Below are 18,821 nucleotides of genomic sequence, written 5' to 3'. Positions count from 1 at the left end.
TTTGCCTGAGTCAAGAAAAAATATTTTCTAAATCTTCATAAAGACACCAAAGTTAATGTTTCAGTATGACAGTATTCCATAGTTTGTAGGATATCAAGCTAAGCAACAATAAGATCTCACATCTACTCTATGACCTACTTTAATAACACAGTAATTGACGAGCTGTCCATTCTAATTCTCACCCCCCCCCCCCCCCCCACTTTTTTTTATTATTACAGTTTTGCCTGAAAATGGTATGGACATAAAATGAAGAAAAACAATTTTGAAAAATATTTTTATTTGCATTACATACAATAAATATGCAAGATATTTACAAAAATGTATGTTATACAGCTTATTGTATGCAGTTGTAAAGTTTCATAATGAAATAATACAATGAAAGCATGACATGTTAATGAATTAGAAGATGAAACCTGACAGAACTTGTGGACATTTACTTACTGTCAATGTAAAATGTAAGTTTTGACTGTGATTTATGGTGCACATCATCCAGTCCCATTTCAAGACTGGCATGTACAGAATGATTTTTTTGTGATGAGTGTTTATTTGATCTTACCATGATTTTATGAAAAATATAAAATATAAGAATATTAGAAGAGGCAGTGCATTTTATATACATGGGTGTTTCTGAATTTCTGACATGATGTTACTTTTCCGTCAGTTCACATAGATTATTGGGATGAAGCAACAAAAAAAATAATAAGAGGCTGTATGTGACACAGAATTAAAAAATAATCACAGTTGGTGGTAAACACTGAGACTACCGAAGATGTGATCTTGCGTGGAAGAGAGTTAACTGTAGTCATCACTTTTTCTTCTTTCATCTCCTCCATGCAGAGTTTGTAGCTTCAGCTGTAATTTTTAAAAAAATATTCAGATACTTTTTATTGGTCAGCAGTAAGACTCAATACCAATCATGATAATGATAATGATGATAATAATAATAATAATAATAATAATAATAATAATAATAATAATAATACTGGAACCATTATAACAGATAAAACAACACCACATAACAAACTTGACATCATACTCACCAATAAAAAGAAGAAATCAACACAACTAATTGAAATATCCATACCCAACACAATAAATATACAGAAAAAAACAGGAGAAAAAACTGGAAAATACATCCAACTGGCTGAGGAAGTCAAGGACATGTAGCATCAGGATATAGTTGACATTATACCAATTATACTATCAACTACAGGAGTCATACCACACAATATCCACCAGTACATCAACGCAATACAGCTACATTCAAATGCATATATACAACCACAGAAATCTGTAACTATTGATACATGTTCAATTACCCGGAAGTTCCTAAATGCAATGTAACATATACCGTACAGTTAAAAGGAAGTCACGCTTGATCAAGGTCTGGGTCACTTTCCATTTTTAACCAGACATAACGTCTGAGAAAGGAAAGAAATAATAATAATAATAATAATAATAATAATAATAATAATAATAATGTTTCTTATCCCGTGGACCTTTTTATGTGCTAATATGACTCACCTCATTATAAAAGAGTACTCAAGTTCTTATCATTTGCCAGAAGTTAAATGTTTCGAAATGTGGTGCTACAGTAGAATGTTGAACATTAGGTGGGTAGATCACGTAACTAATGAGGAGGTATTGAATAGGATTGTGGAGAAGAGAAGTTTGTGGCACAACTTGACTAGAAGAAGGGATCGGTTGGTAGGACATGTTCTGAGGCATCAAGGGATCACAAATTTAGCATTGGAGGCCAGCATGGAGGGTAAAAATCGTAGAGGGAGACCAAGAGATGAATACACTAAGCAGATTCAGAAGAATGTAGTTGCAGTAGGTACTGGGAGATGAAGAAACTTGCACAGGATAGGTTAGCACGGAGAGCTGCATCAAACCAGTCTCAGGACTGAAGACCACAACAACAACAACAATGTAAAAGGAGAAGAAACATAAAAACTATGATAGATGCAATAGAAACTGAAAAGAATTTAAATAATGGCAGCTACGTGTTCATAGTGTTGATAGGAATGCAAAAATAATGGCATAATCATATTCTTTTATGATGCATGGAATGACTTTCCATAAATGGTGTTAGCATTGGCGAATCTTCTGTTGTGAAGAATGTAAGATGAGACTGGTCTACAGATTTGGATACTTACACTTACAACTCAGTAAATATATTTGTTGATGGTGTTTCATCACCAGTATCAGGGGCAACTTTGCTTCGCTTCAAAAACTAAATGATGGATTCATGTGCTCTGAGATAAATGTTTCTAAGTAGATATCATCTATTCTGAGGAGATTAATTATTGTATGCTTCCAAAAGAAGTGGGTGCCTTCATCATTGATATCTCTTTTTGTAGATTTGTTAAATTTTTGGCATTGTAAACCATTATTACACCATAACCATAAGAATTTTTTGTGTTTGAATGAAAATTCAATAAATATTTAACTATTTACTGTTAGATACATAGTTGTCATGTAGTAGAAACTGATGTACACACAGCTGTTTCTTTCTCTGTATCAGATGCCACTGACTATGGGTTTTACACCTTAATACCAGTTTGGCAAATAAATATTTCAAGTGCGACGCATGGTATATTTACTACAAAGTGTATATGACATCTCAACTAACACATTTATGTACTAGTATACATTTGTGCATTAATCATATCACACACTGTAAATGATTAATGGATTGTAGGAAGGTTGTATAGAGTAAGTGTAAATTTCGAGAAACTGGTGCAGCTGCAATAATGTAAACAAAGTTCTGCCTTGTAGAGATTATCTGGAAGCAAGCAGTCAAATAAGAACATCCACTCTTCAGGTCAATTACTACTTTTTTTCAACAAGTAGAAACCTGTATACTAATAACAGAGTAACTGAGTGAGAATGCAACGCTATCAAAAGGAAAATTCACATGAGAAATCTAAAATTATGATACAGAATCTCTGGCTATTACTTACCTTCAGGTACATATAAAAATACTTAACTTTATTCTAGTTTTCAGTTCCTTCCTCGGGGAGGAGAAATAGATTGGCAAAAATAAAAAAGGAAGAGCAAGTCAATCAGATCCCAGGATGAAAGGGATGCTCCCTAGAAATTACACAATCGATTTTTGTCTGAGTTTTCACAGCCAAATGAAGATTTGGAAGTGGGCAAATGAAGTATTACATTGACCAGAGTGTGGGCTAGTTTTTCCAAAAAAAGTTTTAATTGCTTGAAAGTCAGGGAAATAAAGAAAAAGTTAATTAGTGATCTGAGGAAAAATTTTTGTCTGGATTTTCATAATTAAATGAAGAAAGGTAAATGGACACATGGGGTATGAAACTGACCAGAGTGAGGTCTAGTTGCTTGTAAATAATAAAGGTAATTAAGAAAAATGTAATTAGTTATATGGGGAAAGTTACAGCAGTATAGAAATAGTGCAATTCTTTCTTTCATATTGAAAAAAATATATATATAAAAAATATCAGATTATAGCATAAACCAAAATATTCTTCTTTCTCTTGGCTGTCTACTCTTAATAATTTAATATTTGAATATATTATATTTCTTGTTTTATGAAAAAAGGATGGTGAGCTGTTCTGTGAAATGATTTGTCTAAAAAGAGAGAAATGAAACATTTCACATGCCTCATTTGCTATACATGATTTTAAGCACTATTCAAAGGTGCATTAAATGTCATTATAATCTATTTTCTTAGGTTTGGACAAATCATTTCACACTACGTGTGACAATTTTTCAGAATTTTTTCCATCTTTTCAATGAGTCAGTCAACATTACTTGGAATTTTGCCTCATTCAATTTTGTTCACCTCACTGATCACATCCATACAGTTTCTGTATGTTTGTTATGTGATATGTTAATACAATGAAGTAATGGTGGTTGAAAGAATGGGAGAACACTGCAGCCATGAGATAAAATTTTACAAAATTCATATATGAATTATTTTAATCAATGCTGAAACAAAATAACTATGATTTGATTTACAAGAATTCCAACAGATTTAGTTGAATGCATTCTTGTAAAGTACAGCAGACAATTAATTATCATTAAGATGAGACATGTGTATATGTAAACATAAACTTGATATAACAAAGTATTTCAAATTATGAATGTATGTGGCACTACAGTGGCATATTCCATAAATAATTTGACAACAAAGTATTAGAGAATACCAAAACCTGATATTTATGCTCTGTGTATTGACTCATTGCACATCCAAGCTAATTACTTATACACGTGGATCCATGGAATATGTCCCCCACACAGAAATGTACTTTTTTTTACAAAGCCCATGCTAACTCCTCTGTTGTATAACTTACCAACCTTAGGTCAATTAATAGCTGCAAAGTTTGTAAAAATATTGATAAATGACATGTCCCACATTTTACAGTCATTTTAGGCTGTATAGGGTTTAATTTTATTGGGTATCGGTCTCTTCACTTGTTATTGCATTGTGATATCAATTACTTCATTTCATAATTTTTGTGACTTTGGGTTCAATTGGAGTATTTTATCTCTCTTCTTGAAGTTGTTTTCATTTAAATAACACTTGTGTATGTATATCTGTCACATCCAAACCTAATATACAATAATCATGATCATGTTGAGCACCACAGCTGATGCTAAATAATGATTAATGAACACCACATCACCTGTATTATTACGCCTTTATGATTTTATGACTGGCATTGATTTTGGAACATCTTCAGGTTGTGGAGATGTGCTAAAGTCATGGCATAAATGGTCTGTTAAAGACTAAATTCAGAAACAGTGACCACAAACACTGTGTTGACTGGCTGGCAGAAGTATGGTGGGCAGACATGGCATGTTCCATACTGTACACAGCATGCCACACCTGCTCGTCATTCTTCTGCCAGGCGGCAGCAGAATGTTTGTGATCATTGTTTCTGGATTTCATTTTTAACATTGTATATGACAATCAGACCATTTATGTAATGGCTTTAGCATAACTCAGCAACTTGAGGATTTTCTAAAAATGACACCAGTTGTAACATCATAAATGTGTAATAATACAGGTGAGACAGTGTTCATTAACCATTACAATGTTGTACAAAAAAATTTTTTATCGCCTTATAAAAGTGTATATACTTGAAAAAGTTTTATTTACATCTTATAATCATACAAAAATTTAAACTGTATGTAAATTACTTGAAAAAGACGAATTTTTTGAACCACTCAGTTTATATTTTTGAATTGTACTGAACTATTTTTGGCAAGCATATATATTCTGTTGAATCAATTTAAGTCTGGAGATAGACTGAGTTGATTATTATGTTAAGGTACAAAGCTGAATGATGTTAAGTTACAAAGCTGAAACTAGCATTTTATAATTAAAAACATGTCTGATAAAACTGAATGAACTAATTCATAAAAAAACAAAATAATCATGTTTTCATTTGCAGCACAAAAATTTAAATGAATCTGGCACTATAATGGAAACTGCAAATCATCTATTTACTAAGGACTTTCACATAAATCAACAATACAAAAAAATACCTTAGCCAAATAAATTACCCAAGCACAACTCAGGAATTGCCCTCACAACTTTACTTCACCCATTACTACTTCTCTTACTTTCTAAATTTGTCGTATGCTGTTGAGAAGCTGGTTTCCCTGCTACAACCTTTCTTCCTGAACTGCTAGTTATGCAAGACATGCAGGAGAACTTTTGAGAAGTTCGCAAGGTAAAAGAGGAAGTACCAGCAGAAAAGGTTGTGAGGGTAAGTGGTTAGTTGACCTCAGGTAGCTCAGTTGAAAGGCAAAAGGCCTCATTTGAGTCCTGCTCCTGCACACAGTTTAAACCTACTAGGAAGTTGCAAATCAGTGCACATGTTGCTGCAGAGTGAAAATTCATCCTGGATGAAAAGATAAGCAAATATATTTTGTGCTTACTGCTCTCAAATATTTCTAAAATATTGCAATACATCTGTTATTTAGAGTCATATGCAATTAAATTTAACTTTAAATATTTAGTTGAAGAAAAATGTTAAGCTTATAATATGTTACTCTCAGAAAAAATAAATATCATACACAAGAGTGATGGTATCTGGAGCAGATGGATAGAATCAAGTCAAATGAATGCAATGGTACTTGCCTGCAGTGCTCTAGAAGTTATACCAGTCAGACAGCCAAGACCGGGACTTGGCCCACAGGTATCCGTACGACTGTCCGTGGGGGCGCAGGGCCGGGTAGTCCCAGAGGAGGGGGGCATGCAGCCGGTGCCTGGGGTATTCCCACGCCTCAGGCCTGCGGTACTTGGCACCAATCTGGGGGTACGGGTCCAGCAGGGGGTCACGGCGGTCCCATGACAGGGGCTCAATGGTGAAGGGGTCGATCATCACTGACAGGGGCCTCCTGTACAGCGCTCCACTTGGTGTGTAGAGGGGCCAGTCTGAAAAGTAAAAGCCGGGAGTTAATGAGGAATGCAATAATCAAAACTGCTGGCTGCAGCAGCTTGCCACAGTATCTCCATACATGCATTCTAGTTTCTGTTTAGATTTATATTCTTCTTGGAATATATACTGAGGCAAAATATTATGACCACAGGCTTAATAGGATTTATTAAAGGACATTTCTATATACCATGCGTTGCACTTGAAATATTTATTTGCCAAATGGGTATTAACGATTGAAACCCATAGTCAGTGGCATCTGATACAGAGAAACAAACAACTGTGTGTACATCAGTTTCTACTACATGACAACTGTGTATATAACAGTAGAAGTTGCAACTCTGTAGCAATGATATGCATGTCAGTTAAGACAGTAGGATATGAAATCCGTCTTATCACATAGCATACAGCTTGTTGTGTATGTTACTGCATTTAAATATTAGACAGAGGCACAGTGTTGATCACATCTGACATAACTGTCACATGTCTAAACAAGTTTGCAGCTTGTGGTCTAGTGGCTAACATTGCTGCCTCTCAATCACAGGGTGCCGAGTTTGATTCCCTGCCGGGTTGGAGATTTTCTCTGCCCGGGAAATGAGTGTTTGTGTTGTCCTCATCATTTCATCATCATCATCATTTGTGAGAATGGCTAGATTGGGCTGTGTAAAAACTGTACTGTGTAAAAATTGGGACTTTGTACGGGCGCTGGTGACTGTGCAGTTGAGTGCTGCTCAAACCGATCATCATCATCATCATCATCATCATCATCATCATCATCATCACATAGTCTAAACAAGGAACTGACAGGGCAATGTGTGTGATATGTATGTAAAATACAATCTTTGGACAAATGGTATGTGAAGGTAGAAAACACAGAGGGTATAAAATTGTAAAATAATCCAACATATTATGTCAAATTAGGCCATTTTACATTCAGGGTACGGAGGGACTCCAAACTAAACTTGTTAAGTTAAAACACTGTTGAACTTTTGTATATTTATCATATTCTGTAACTGTTCATTAAGTGTGTTGTTTGCTTGTTTTGTTGTATGTTTGTATATTTTAATTTATTCTAGGATATTTAATAATCTGCCTTTTTCTGCTTGAGGAAGAATGGTATATTTTCATTAATGTCGCTGGCAGAATGCTTTCTGTAAGTGAGCACTGAATGCTGAAGGATTGGTTTCACCAAGATTAATGTATTGTCTAAATTGTGTTTTGATGTTTCTCCCTCTTTGCCCAACATAAATTTTATCACATTTATCATGTGTTATTTTATAGACACCTGACATGTTATATATTTGGCTCTTATATATATTCCGTATATTCTATAAATGTACATCACATATGTATACAGATATGATCTTAGAAATAACAAAAGACAGGTAATGTAGACCTTGTGACTTGTAATTCCCATGTTTACATCTTGTGTCATGTCAGACATGATCAAGAAGTGTTACTACCTAAGATCTGAATGCAGTAACATACATGATAACCTGCATACTAAGTGATAGGATGGATTTCATATCCTGTCGTATTAGCTGACACATGTCAGTGCTACAGAGTTACATAATACAAGTAGACTTATATTTTTGCTATTATATATACACAGTTGTAATGTTATAGAAATTGATTTACATAGAGCTATTTGTTCCTCTGTATCAGATGCTAATGACACTGGGTTATATATATCTGAATACCGGTTTGGCAAATGAACATTTCAGGTGCAGGTAATGGTGCACAGAAAATGTCCTTCAATAAATATCTTACAGCTATAGATCACCAAACATTCAAAGTTTTATAGTGTAATAGGGTGTTAGTTAACCTTTGAAACACAATGCAGTGATTTTGTATGGCAGATCTTTGGCAGTGGGGAGGGGAGGGGAGGGGAGGGGATGGGGTGGGGTGTTGGTTTACTTCCAATAAATTATGGGCTGGTGATTTATGGACATGAAGCTGGCTTGAAACTTCCTGGCAGATTAAAACTGTGTGCCGGACCGAGACTTGAACTCGTGACCTTTGCCTTTCATGGGCAAGTGCTCTACCAACTGAACTACCCAAGCACGACTCATGCCCTGTTGTCACAGGTTTACTTCTGCCAGTACCTCGTCTCCGACTTTTCAAACTTTACAGAAGCTCCTGGTTCACAGGAGAGCTTCTGTAAAGTTTGGAAGGTAGGACACGAGGTACTGGCAGAAGTAAACCTGTGAGGATGGGGCGTGAGTCGTGTTTGGATAGCTCAGTTGGTAGAGCACTTGCCCGCGAAAGGCAAAGGTCCCGAATTCGAGTCTCGGTCCGGCACACAGTTTTAATCTGCCAGGAAGTTTCATATCAGCGCTCACTCTGCTGCTGAGTGAAAATCTCATTCATGAAGCTGGTTGATAGCATCCCAAATTTGTTCAATCGAGTTCAGAGCAGGTGCATTTGGTGGCCAACACATCACGAGTTATTGCCATACTCCTCAAACCAATGTAGCACAATTCTGGTCTTTTAACATGCACAGTTAACCTGTTAGAAGATGCCGTTGCCACTGTGGGGGACATTGAGCACAAAAACATGCAAATGATCCACAGTAATTTTTATGCAGTCAACAGCTTTAATGATACCTTTGATTATTGCACAGGCCCCATTGAAGACCAGGTGAATGTCCCCAGAAGCATTATATTGCCTTGACCAGCCTGCATCTGTGATGCAGGACATGAATTAGGAGCCATTCTCATGGTTGATGACGTAATCAGACACAACCATGGGTCTGGTGTAACAATGAAAGTGATTCATCCAAGCAGGTGATACTTTGCAGTGACCCCATCTTGATGATCCCATGCCCGTTGTATAATTGACGATTTTCTTGTGACCATGTGAGAGCATATAGAGATTATCTGTTGTGGCACACCGTGTTCAATACCATGTGCTCTGAAAAAATTATTCCTGGACCAGTATTGCACTCTATCATCATATCTGCCACAGGTGACTGCCTATACTGTTTTCCAGAGCTTGACATCTACTTGTGGTTTCTCCATCCTTCATCCTCTTTCCAGAGATTCTCATGACAATAGCACATTAACAACTGGCTGATACACCATTTCTGAGCTGCTCGTTTCCAGGCACCAGGTTGTGTCAGTCTGCTATTTGCCAAAGTCACTTACATGAGTGGATTCCCCCATTAGCACCTGAATCATCACTGAGAGAGAGAGAGTATAGCATGCCTATATCCTTCTACTGCTCTTTAATCTACATACTCTAGTGCAGGGTGAAAGTTCATTGTGATGAAGCTATAGGTCTGATTGAGTATTGTGAAGCTTGGAAGCTAGAAGAAAATTACTGGCAGAAGTACAAAAACATGTTTTCCCTCACTCCATTTGCTTGTGGAACAGGAAAGGAGATACCTACTAGCAGCACAAGGTACCCTCTGAAATATACCATATGGTAGCTTGCAAAGTATGTTTGTAGATGTAGATGTAGAAGTAGAAGTGGAGTTGTGAGGGCAGGTCATGAGTTATGCATGGTCAGCTCAGTCAGTGAACATTACCTTCAAAAGTCAAAAGGTTATAGGTCTCAGTCCAGGTCCAGCAGAGGAAGTTTTAATAAATTTAATGAACACTTTATACAGGCCATTTGAAAGTGATATTAGCATGAAGCAGAAGAAAATGTATAGATACGAGAGCAACAATGAGCTAAACTTCTGCAAGTTACCTTCTGTTGCCATTAGAGACATTCAGCAGCTAATCAAAAGCTACAAGAATAAACGATCAGCAGGCTGGGATAAAGTTACTTCTTGTCTATTGAAGAAATGCATGCAATAGCTAGCCAGATCATTAGAAAGAATCATGAGAATAAAATAAGATGCATTAGGACACGTACAGAGGTACACAAACAGTAATTTTTCCCCTCTCTCAAAACACAACTGAAGTAAGGCTGACAATATGTAATATTGGTGTGATGGACCCTCCACCACACTCCATATTGCGGCTTGTGTAGTATATGTGTAGATATACCTTAGTCTACATAATAAATTTGTGTTTGTAATGAGTATATTACCACTAACACGTAACTACAGACCAACTGCCTCAACCTCAATCTTAGCAAAGTAATCATTTTAAAAATCATAAGGAGCAGAGTAACACTATAGGTGATTTTCAGCATGGTTCAGAAGTGGTCCCAAGAAAGGCTGTCTGCAACAGTGAAGTTCATCCACTGTGTGTTAGTGAAAATAAATGAGTGTTACCAAACAGCAGGAATATTTTTAGACCACTCAAAAGCTTCTGACAGAGTCTTACCAAACTTGTAAACAGTGGTGCCTTTGGGAAGTTACCGCTTTTACTAGAATCTTACTCAGAAGGTAGACACCAGTGTTTGGAAGATGTGGTTTTATATTCTTTTGTGACTGTTTAAATAGTGAACATGACATGAAAGTCTCAATGTCTGGCTAGATGATGATTTGCACTCATTCATAAATGTCTCTGGGCCATGGAGAAAGGATATATGATTAGAACTCTAAAATAGACTGTAACATAAAAGCTTAAGATGCAGTTGTATTAATCTTAATGTGGAGAATTTGAGTGATTATGGTCTTAGAATGAGCCTCAAGTCAGTTCATAATGGAAAATATATGTTTTTTATAAAATAATAATTGCTTATTGTTTTGGAGACACTATGAGTGAGCCAACGTAGAGAGTAAGAAACAGAATTATGTAATAAAGTAACTGACTGGGATTAATTTTAAAAAAGAATGGTACACTTGGTAATACACTAAACAAGAAACAAAACTATTTATGGTTTTTTAGTTTTTGTTTAAAAAAAACATACTTAGAATGTGTGCAAAGTACAGTGCTGCTATGTTTCCACTCTCATGTGTGAAAATTAGAGAAGTCTTTTTTCCTGGTATGAAAGAAGATGGTGTAGCTAAAGTATAACATCTATCATCCTAATCACAGCTTTTCATTTTAACACATTACATGAAAGTCTTCTTTGTACTCCAGTTTAGAGGCATGACTACTGCTACTTTCCTAACACAGAGTCCTCTATTTGAGAAAGTTGGCACTGGATTGGTAGCTATTTCTTTTTCTCACAAACAAGGTGAGCTATGAGAGTTTCAGTGTCAGTCAGAATATAGAGGCTGTTGTTTCACTCAGTGTTTTGGATAGCTGATAGTGATAAATCTCATACAAAAAGTAGTCTTCACCATGTGACTTCATCAGTATGTACAAATTACTCTCTCTCTCTCTCTCTCTCTCTCTCTCTCTCTCTCTCTCCGTGTGTGTGTGTGTGTGTGTGTGGTGATCCAAACATCAGATGAAGAAGGAAAGTAAATTAGATGTTTACAGGAAACAAATGAATTAGTTGTTGCAGCCATGCCCATAGTTTGATCCCAATTATGATCAAGATTTGATAAAAAGGATCACAGGATATAAAAACCTATTAATTGTCTCAGTGGAAAATACGGTGAAAAAAACTGATAAATTATGGGATGGAATAGCAGACTGTTACTCACCTTCACACTTCTGTAAAATAAATACTTGTTCGACCTTAGTAATATTGCCCCAGAAGTTTGTGTGTCAACCATGCACTAAGTGAAAGTTATTATCATTCCCTTCTGCATGTCTACAGAATAAGAAATATTTGGAAGTTTTTTGGTTAACTTATAACATGCTGGGAGAATTTTAGTTTATCATTCATCTCAGTGCTGAGGAACTTCACACACACAGACTCATCCAGTGTATAGTCACTGATGTCAATACTCAAGCATAAATATTATCCGCACAGATCCCAATGTAATGTGACACACCTAATTAAAAAATATTTAACCACTTCCTTATATTTGGGATCATGCCACGAGTGACACTTCAGAGCTAATGGGTATTGTTAGCATCAATAAAAAAGGTAGTAGAAAAAAGTGACAGATCTTCAAAGCACAAAATCATCTATAACAGAAATAATGGATGAAAGACTTCAAAAAGCCCATATGACATCTGCCTACTTTTCTACTATGGGATGCATATATATATATGTGAAGACATTATGTGAAGAAATGAAAGATGGGAAACAGTATAATTTTTGTGATTGGTGCCACATTTGTACTTGGCTACTTATCACTGCCAGTGATGGTTATCCCATATACACAACAGATTATATTTCAGCACAGTTCATTTAAGAAAATGAAATGTTAAGTTCACTCATTATATAGAGGGAGTATGCTGCCAGTATAATGTAACACAGCTTAATTTTTTGTATCATGCCATTTGTGACACTTTAGGACCAATAGGCATTACGGAAAAGAAAATAACTAGAAACAAATATAACATAATTTCAAAGCAAGAGCAGCTGCATTAGAAGTAATAAATGAAGAACTTCTAAAAGCACAGACGACTTCTGCCATCTTTTCTACTACAGGATGCACCTGTGCAAGTAGTGGTGGGTACTCCGTATTATATGAAAGAATAAAAGATAGGATAGAGTATCATTTTCACAATGTGTAACATATTTGCATTTGTCTTTTCACCACTGTCACTGAGTGTAATCCTGTATGCACATCAGATTTTAGCAGAGAACATTTAAGAAACAGAAAGTAGTATTCACTCATTACAAAGAGGAAGTTCAGTAGGCAAGTATAAATGGTACCCACATAGTTGGCAAAGTAATGTGACACAGGTAATTTAAAAACACATTAGTACTGTCTGACATTTTGGATCGTACTATCTATGACACTTCAGAACTGACAGACATTATTAGCATCAAGTAAAAAGAAAAAAAAGTAGAAATAAATGCAATAAGATAGAACTTCAAAGCAAAAGCAGCTGCAACAGAAATAAAAAAATGGACGTAAAAAATAAAAACCACAGATGACTTCTGCCAATTTTTCTACTGGGGGACACACTTGTGTGAGTAGTTGTGGCCATTTCCATTATATGTAGGAATGAAAGATTGGATACAGTATTATTTTCATGAAGCGTGACATATTTGTTCTTGTCTACTCACCACTGCCAGTGATGGCGGCTCTGTATGAAAGAGGGTATCTCATGGTGACTGAACACTTGGGTGGCCAGTCGTATACTGCACACGTGTGAGCTGCTGGGGCTGTATTTATAGACTTGTTGTGGGAGGAGACCTCCCCCTCCTGATTGGCTGCCCTGACCCAATGCCACTAGTGGGAAGCCGAACTGTATCCCCTGAAGGTGCCAACAAAGGTTTCCACACAATGCCTGTGACGCAACTATTGTACCACTGGCCTCTGTCCGGCCATTTCACTAACTCTCCATGACTTTGGCACCAAAGGACTCCCACCGTGCCAGATTTTATGCCTGTCTAATTGGCTCTATATTGATCTCTTTTCTTTAAAGATTTTTTAAATCATATTAATCCCTACTTCAGTCTCCCACTACGACAACCTATGAAATATACTCAGTAAACATAAAATACAGCTTTTAAATTTTGTGCCAAATGTTACAAGCTGTCAATATCTTTGTGTTGAATTTTCAAGCAGTATCAGCTTGTCATTTTATAGGACAAGAAACCAAGACAAATTTTTCATGTAAATAGTCACTTGTACTAAAAAATACATGTATATTTTCTCATGTAAAATTCAGAAATATGATACAGTTCCTCTACATCCTACCTGTATACCACTGCCATACATCTATGTAATAGAATGAACTCAGAAATCTAGACCATTACCATCATGACACTAAAATCAAAACACAATTTTATTGTAACACATGCCACAAAACTAAAAATGAATTTGTTAAATGTATGGAAAAAATAAAGTCACTTTCCAGCAAATATCAAGTCAGCCAATAATCAAGTAAAATATGACACAACATGAAACAACTTCTATTAAATAATTGTTTTTATTCTGTTGCTATATTTCTGACAAAAAAATTAATTTTCCTAAAATCTCAGATTCTTCTTAATGTGCATTGTGTGTTCTGTTGCAATCACACAGCTGTGATTTTTTTATATGGTATGCCTACTTAATAAAGCAGACATGTAAAAATATTTGCCAGTATAGTTCCATGTATTATCGCCAGGAGAAATACTTTTGTTATGTGGTTGTGTTTCATGTGTGTGTGTGTGTGTGTGTGTGTGTGTTGTACTGAACTATCCCATAAAAACTGTACAAAAACTTGTACAGATTCAATCCACGTGGAAATAAAAAATGAAATGATGTCTTCTTGCTTAGGATAGCTGCAGTTTGTCTTTCAGAGCATCACCATTTAAGTCTGTAGTAATGTGATTTGCAGTCATCTGTGCAAGTATCAGGGGTGTTGACACAACTAACTTAAAAATGGATATTTCATGAATTTATTTTTTCATCTGTGGATGCTTCACACATAAACAGCTATCATCATCATCCATTAAAGAATTTTACACACGCTACACTTTCACTGTGAGAAGTAACTGTGATGTGAAACAATTACATTGTGAAAGAATGTTTAACATTTTAATTTGCAGGAGAGGAGAATTTGGAATGTTCCCAGAAATTCCTTATTTGCCTGTGAGAAACTTGAGAGGAATCTGGCTAGGCATTTGTAGTGAGTGTGCATTCTAACAATAGCTCTGAGAGTCATACATTGACCTTGAGGATTTTTCTGTAGACCAATGTATTCCTGAAATCACAGGTGTTTACCTACATTTTCAGACACACCAAATAGTTCTGTGTCGCTTCTCTAGCTAATTTAAGAAAAATAAAATACGGAAGCTGTAGTATGCGAGTGATGTTCCAACACTTTTATTCTCATTAGCTGCTTCTACAGAAAGTGAGCCCAACAGTTCCGGATGTGAGATGCTGAAATACTGATATATACTGACCTCAATATGTTGCCCCAGCAAGTCAATGGTATGCCGGAAATATTACAACTATTATTGTTTGTCAGCTGTATAGTATTTTCAGTTTGTAAACAAACCTTGTTGTGTGGCAGAAGACCAGGTTTTGAAGTTCAGTATGCGATACGCCACATCTCACATTTTCCTTCATTATAATATCAATCTATTTAATTCTAATTTTGTATTGTTATTTACTTTACTATTCTAGTTAGTGAACAATGCATCTCTTAAGACATTTCTTACTCTAGGACAGCAAATGTGACACAGCTATTTTAAATTCCAGAAACATATATTCCATTAACAGGCAACAGAATCATCCATTTTGTATGTGAATTGATTATAATAATCAATACTAACAGACATACAGCAACAGAAGAATTAAAAGTAATTTATTTTGTGGAATTGCCTGGTTTTCTCTATATATGGCCCCTCTTTTAATTATTAACTCCCTCCCCCCCCCCCCCCTTGCTCTCTCTCTCATGTTGAAGAGGATCTGATCTGCAAAAATGAAATCAATTTGTTCTGGAGCTTGGAGCTTGTAAAACCCTTCATTTCAACCATTCTTGTTACCACTCTCAGAGGGGTACAATCAACACAGAAACGTACTTTATTTTTATGTAGCAATGTGTGATGAAGTAACACTGTGAGGTGAATATATAAAATGATTGAGGTAACATTATAATTGTGATGTACAGCTGAAAAGAGTTGTTCTGTAACTCCCTCTGTTCTACATTTTCAAATTTTTTATTTTATGTAGCACAGAAGAATCACAGAGATACGCCTGTGAAAAACTTGTTGCTTGGTGCTCCACAGGTTGTATTTTCTAAATGACATATTGCTCTACACCATGAGCTCCATGTAAAATATTTAATTATCAGACTACTACCCAGGCAGCTCAATGCACAAATACTGGACCGCAATTGAATATTTTTTTAAAGCAGCTCTTGGTATAGGGTCTTTTAACAAAGAGCTACTTCTACTATTAAACTAAATATATTTCACTGTTTTATGAACTCGTGTGTAAGAAGGCAGAATGTAACTGTGTCTGAATATCAGTTATGTTAAATAGTGTGTAAATTGAGACCTACCATGTCACTCATACATGTTAAACAAGTGATACAAGGAATATGTAAATAAGTGAATGTGTGTACCTGTACATCAAAAACAAGAAAAAAGACAAGCCTTTCCTTTGTGGTTAATATTGTGATGCTGTAGTTGTTCTATCAATACTTTGCTAACACAGTGGAAAACTTGTCCCACATTTTCCAGTTGTCTGTGGAAACAGCCAATTAACAGCTCAATACTTCAGCTTGCTTGTTAATACTGATAATCAAGCAGATGTTTTTTGCCAACCAAGCAGATCTTTTTTAGGTACCACACATATCTTAGTGTTCTCTAGTATTAATAGATGACCTTACCTGTCTCTCTGTCAGTGAAGTCTCATTTCTCATTGTTATTTTGGTGCTGTGAGATATTGGATAAGCAAAGTGGCTTGTGATATTTTAGTTAAGCACAGCAAGTCTTCTGGTGTTCATAATTTTGCTTATAAAAATATTTACATGACATTTACTGTGAGGTTCCAAATAAACCAAGGAGGATACGAAATGTCTTTACTGGTAGTGCAATGTGTGCTAAGTTCTTAATGCAATGAGAGGAACTGGCAATGAGCGAAAACTTTGAAGCATTCCATAAGCTATGTCCAGCTGGTGCAATGGATAGACAATTAACTGCCAATGTCTCTCTCTGAATATTGACCCAGAATACACAGTGTAACAAACATACAAATTTTCAAGACTGAAGCATCTGATATTATTTCCTTAAAATTCAAGCAGTCCTTGCGCCTTTTACTAGCAGACAATGGTAAATGAATAAAAGAAAAGATAATCTACACATTGAGATATACTTGTTCTTTTCTTGTCATCCTGTCCGGATCGTCTCCCCAGACTTATGGTTCTGGGTGACTTTTCGGAAATTTACCCCTTTTCCAAGGCATCTCCAATCCTTTTCTTTCACCTGTCTTTCCTTCCCCTTCAACCCTTCTACTGGAAGAAGGAGCCACTGACCCCAGAAGCTTGCACAAGTATAATCTTTTTTTATGTGTGTGTTCTGCCCCCACTTGGTGAGTAGATTTTTTTTTATCTATCCAATTACATTATACAGTGCACAATGGAGGGTACCCCATCACTACTAGTCATTTCCTTTCCGTCTCGCTTGCAAATATAGTGAGGGGAAAATGACTGTGTATGTACCTTCATACGAGCCCTAATTTCTCTATCTTATCTTCGCGATCCTTAAATGCAGTGTATGGTCGCAGCAGCAGAATTGTTTGGCAGTCAGCTTCAAACGCTGGTTCGCTAAATTGTCTCAGTAGCGTATCTCAAAAAGAATGTCACCTTCCCTCCATGGATTCCCATTTCAGTTCCCAAAGCACCTCACTTATATATTGTTTGAACCTACCGGTAAGAAATATAACAGCCAGTGTCTGAATTCCTTCAATGCCTTCCCTCAATCTGATCTGGTACAAATCTCAAATACTTGAGCAAAACTCAAGAATAGGTCACACTAGCATCCTATATGCAGTCTCCTTTACAGGTAAATCACACTTTCCTAAAAATTCTCCCAATAAACCCAAGTCAAGGAGACCAGACAGCGAGGTCATCGCTCTCATTGGATTAGGGAAGGACGGAGGTGGAAATCGGCCGTGCCCGTTTCAAAAGGAACCGTCCTGGCATTTGCCTGGAGCGATTTAGGGAAATCACGGAAAACCTGAATCAGGATGGCCGGACGCGGGATTGAATCGTTGTCCTCCCGAATGCGAGTCCAGTGTCTAACCACTGCGCCACCTCCCTCGGTTTACGTGTAGATATTTAAATGACTTGACTGTGTCAAGAACGAGACTACTAATATTGTATCTGAACATTACAGTTTTGTTCTTCCTGCTCATCCACATTAACTTACACTTTTCCACATTTAGAGTTAGCCGCCATTCATAACACCAGTGAGAAATTTTGTACAAGGTATCTTGTATCTTTCTGCAGCCACTCACGTTCGAGGCCTTAGTGTACACCACAGCATCATCAGCAAACAACTGCAGATTGCTGCTCACCCTGTCCACCAAATCATTTATGTACATAAAGAACAACAGTGGTCCTATCACACTTCCCTGGGGCACTCCTGGTGATAACACGGTCTCTTGTGAACAACTGTCATCGAGAAAAACATAGCAGGTGACGTCTACATGATGACTTTTGCATGTGTAATAAGCTTTATTAGGCAGCCTCGTATTTTTTAAAAGCTGTAGTGAACCTGAGAAATTCCTGTTAGTAATTAATATTTTTTCTGTTTATTAGCAAATATGATTACAAATAAAAACAAGTGTGATGACAAAAGTAAAGTTTTTATCCAACAAACATATACCATATAACATGTTGAATAACTTAGCTTTTACTTTTAATTAACCAGCAGAGATCTTAAAATCAGTTTAAGGTTACATTCATTTATAATGTTCCCACATTTCTTTATTATAGGTATTTTGATACTACAAACATTACTGCATACTTCACGAATAGATGAACATAA

At 36.2% G+C, this 18,821-nt stretch overlaps 1 protein-coding gene across 1 annotated transcript in view; it reads right to left on the bottom strand.

The window, feature by feature from the left end:
- Positions 1-260: 260 nt before the first annotated feature.
- Positions 261-18,821, bottom strand: part of LOC126291671 (uncharacterized) — a 244,002-nt gene continuing 225,441 nt past the window's right edge. Inside the window, exons 6-7 of the mRNA XM_049985251.1 lie at positions 6,125-6,421; positions 261-852 (exon numbers count right to left, since the gene is read on the bottom strand). Coding sequence (XP_049841208.1) covers positions 6,135-6,421 — 287 coding nt within the window. The 3' untranslated portion in view covers positions 261-852; positions 6,125-6,134. The remainder of the gene's footprint in view (positions 853-6,124; positions 6,422-18,821) is intronic.

The sequence above is a fragment of the Schistocerca gregaria genome, chromosome 9 (assembly GCF_023897955.1).
Source record: "Schistocerca gregaria isolate iqSchGreg1 chromosome 9, iqSchGreg1.2, whole genome shotgun sequence".
Lineage (NCBI taxonomy): Eukaryota > Metazoa > Arthropoda > Insecta > Orthoptera > Acrididae > Schistocerca > Schistocerca gregaria.
The sequence above is the reverse complement of the archived record's forward strand: the minus strand, read 5'-3'. Positions and strand labels throughout refer to the sequence as shown.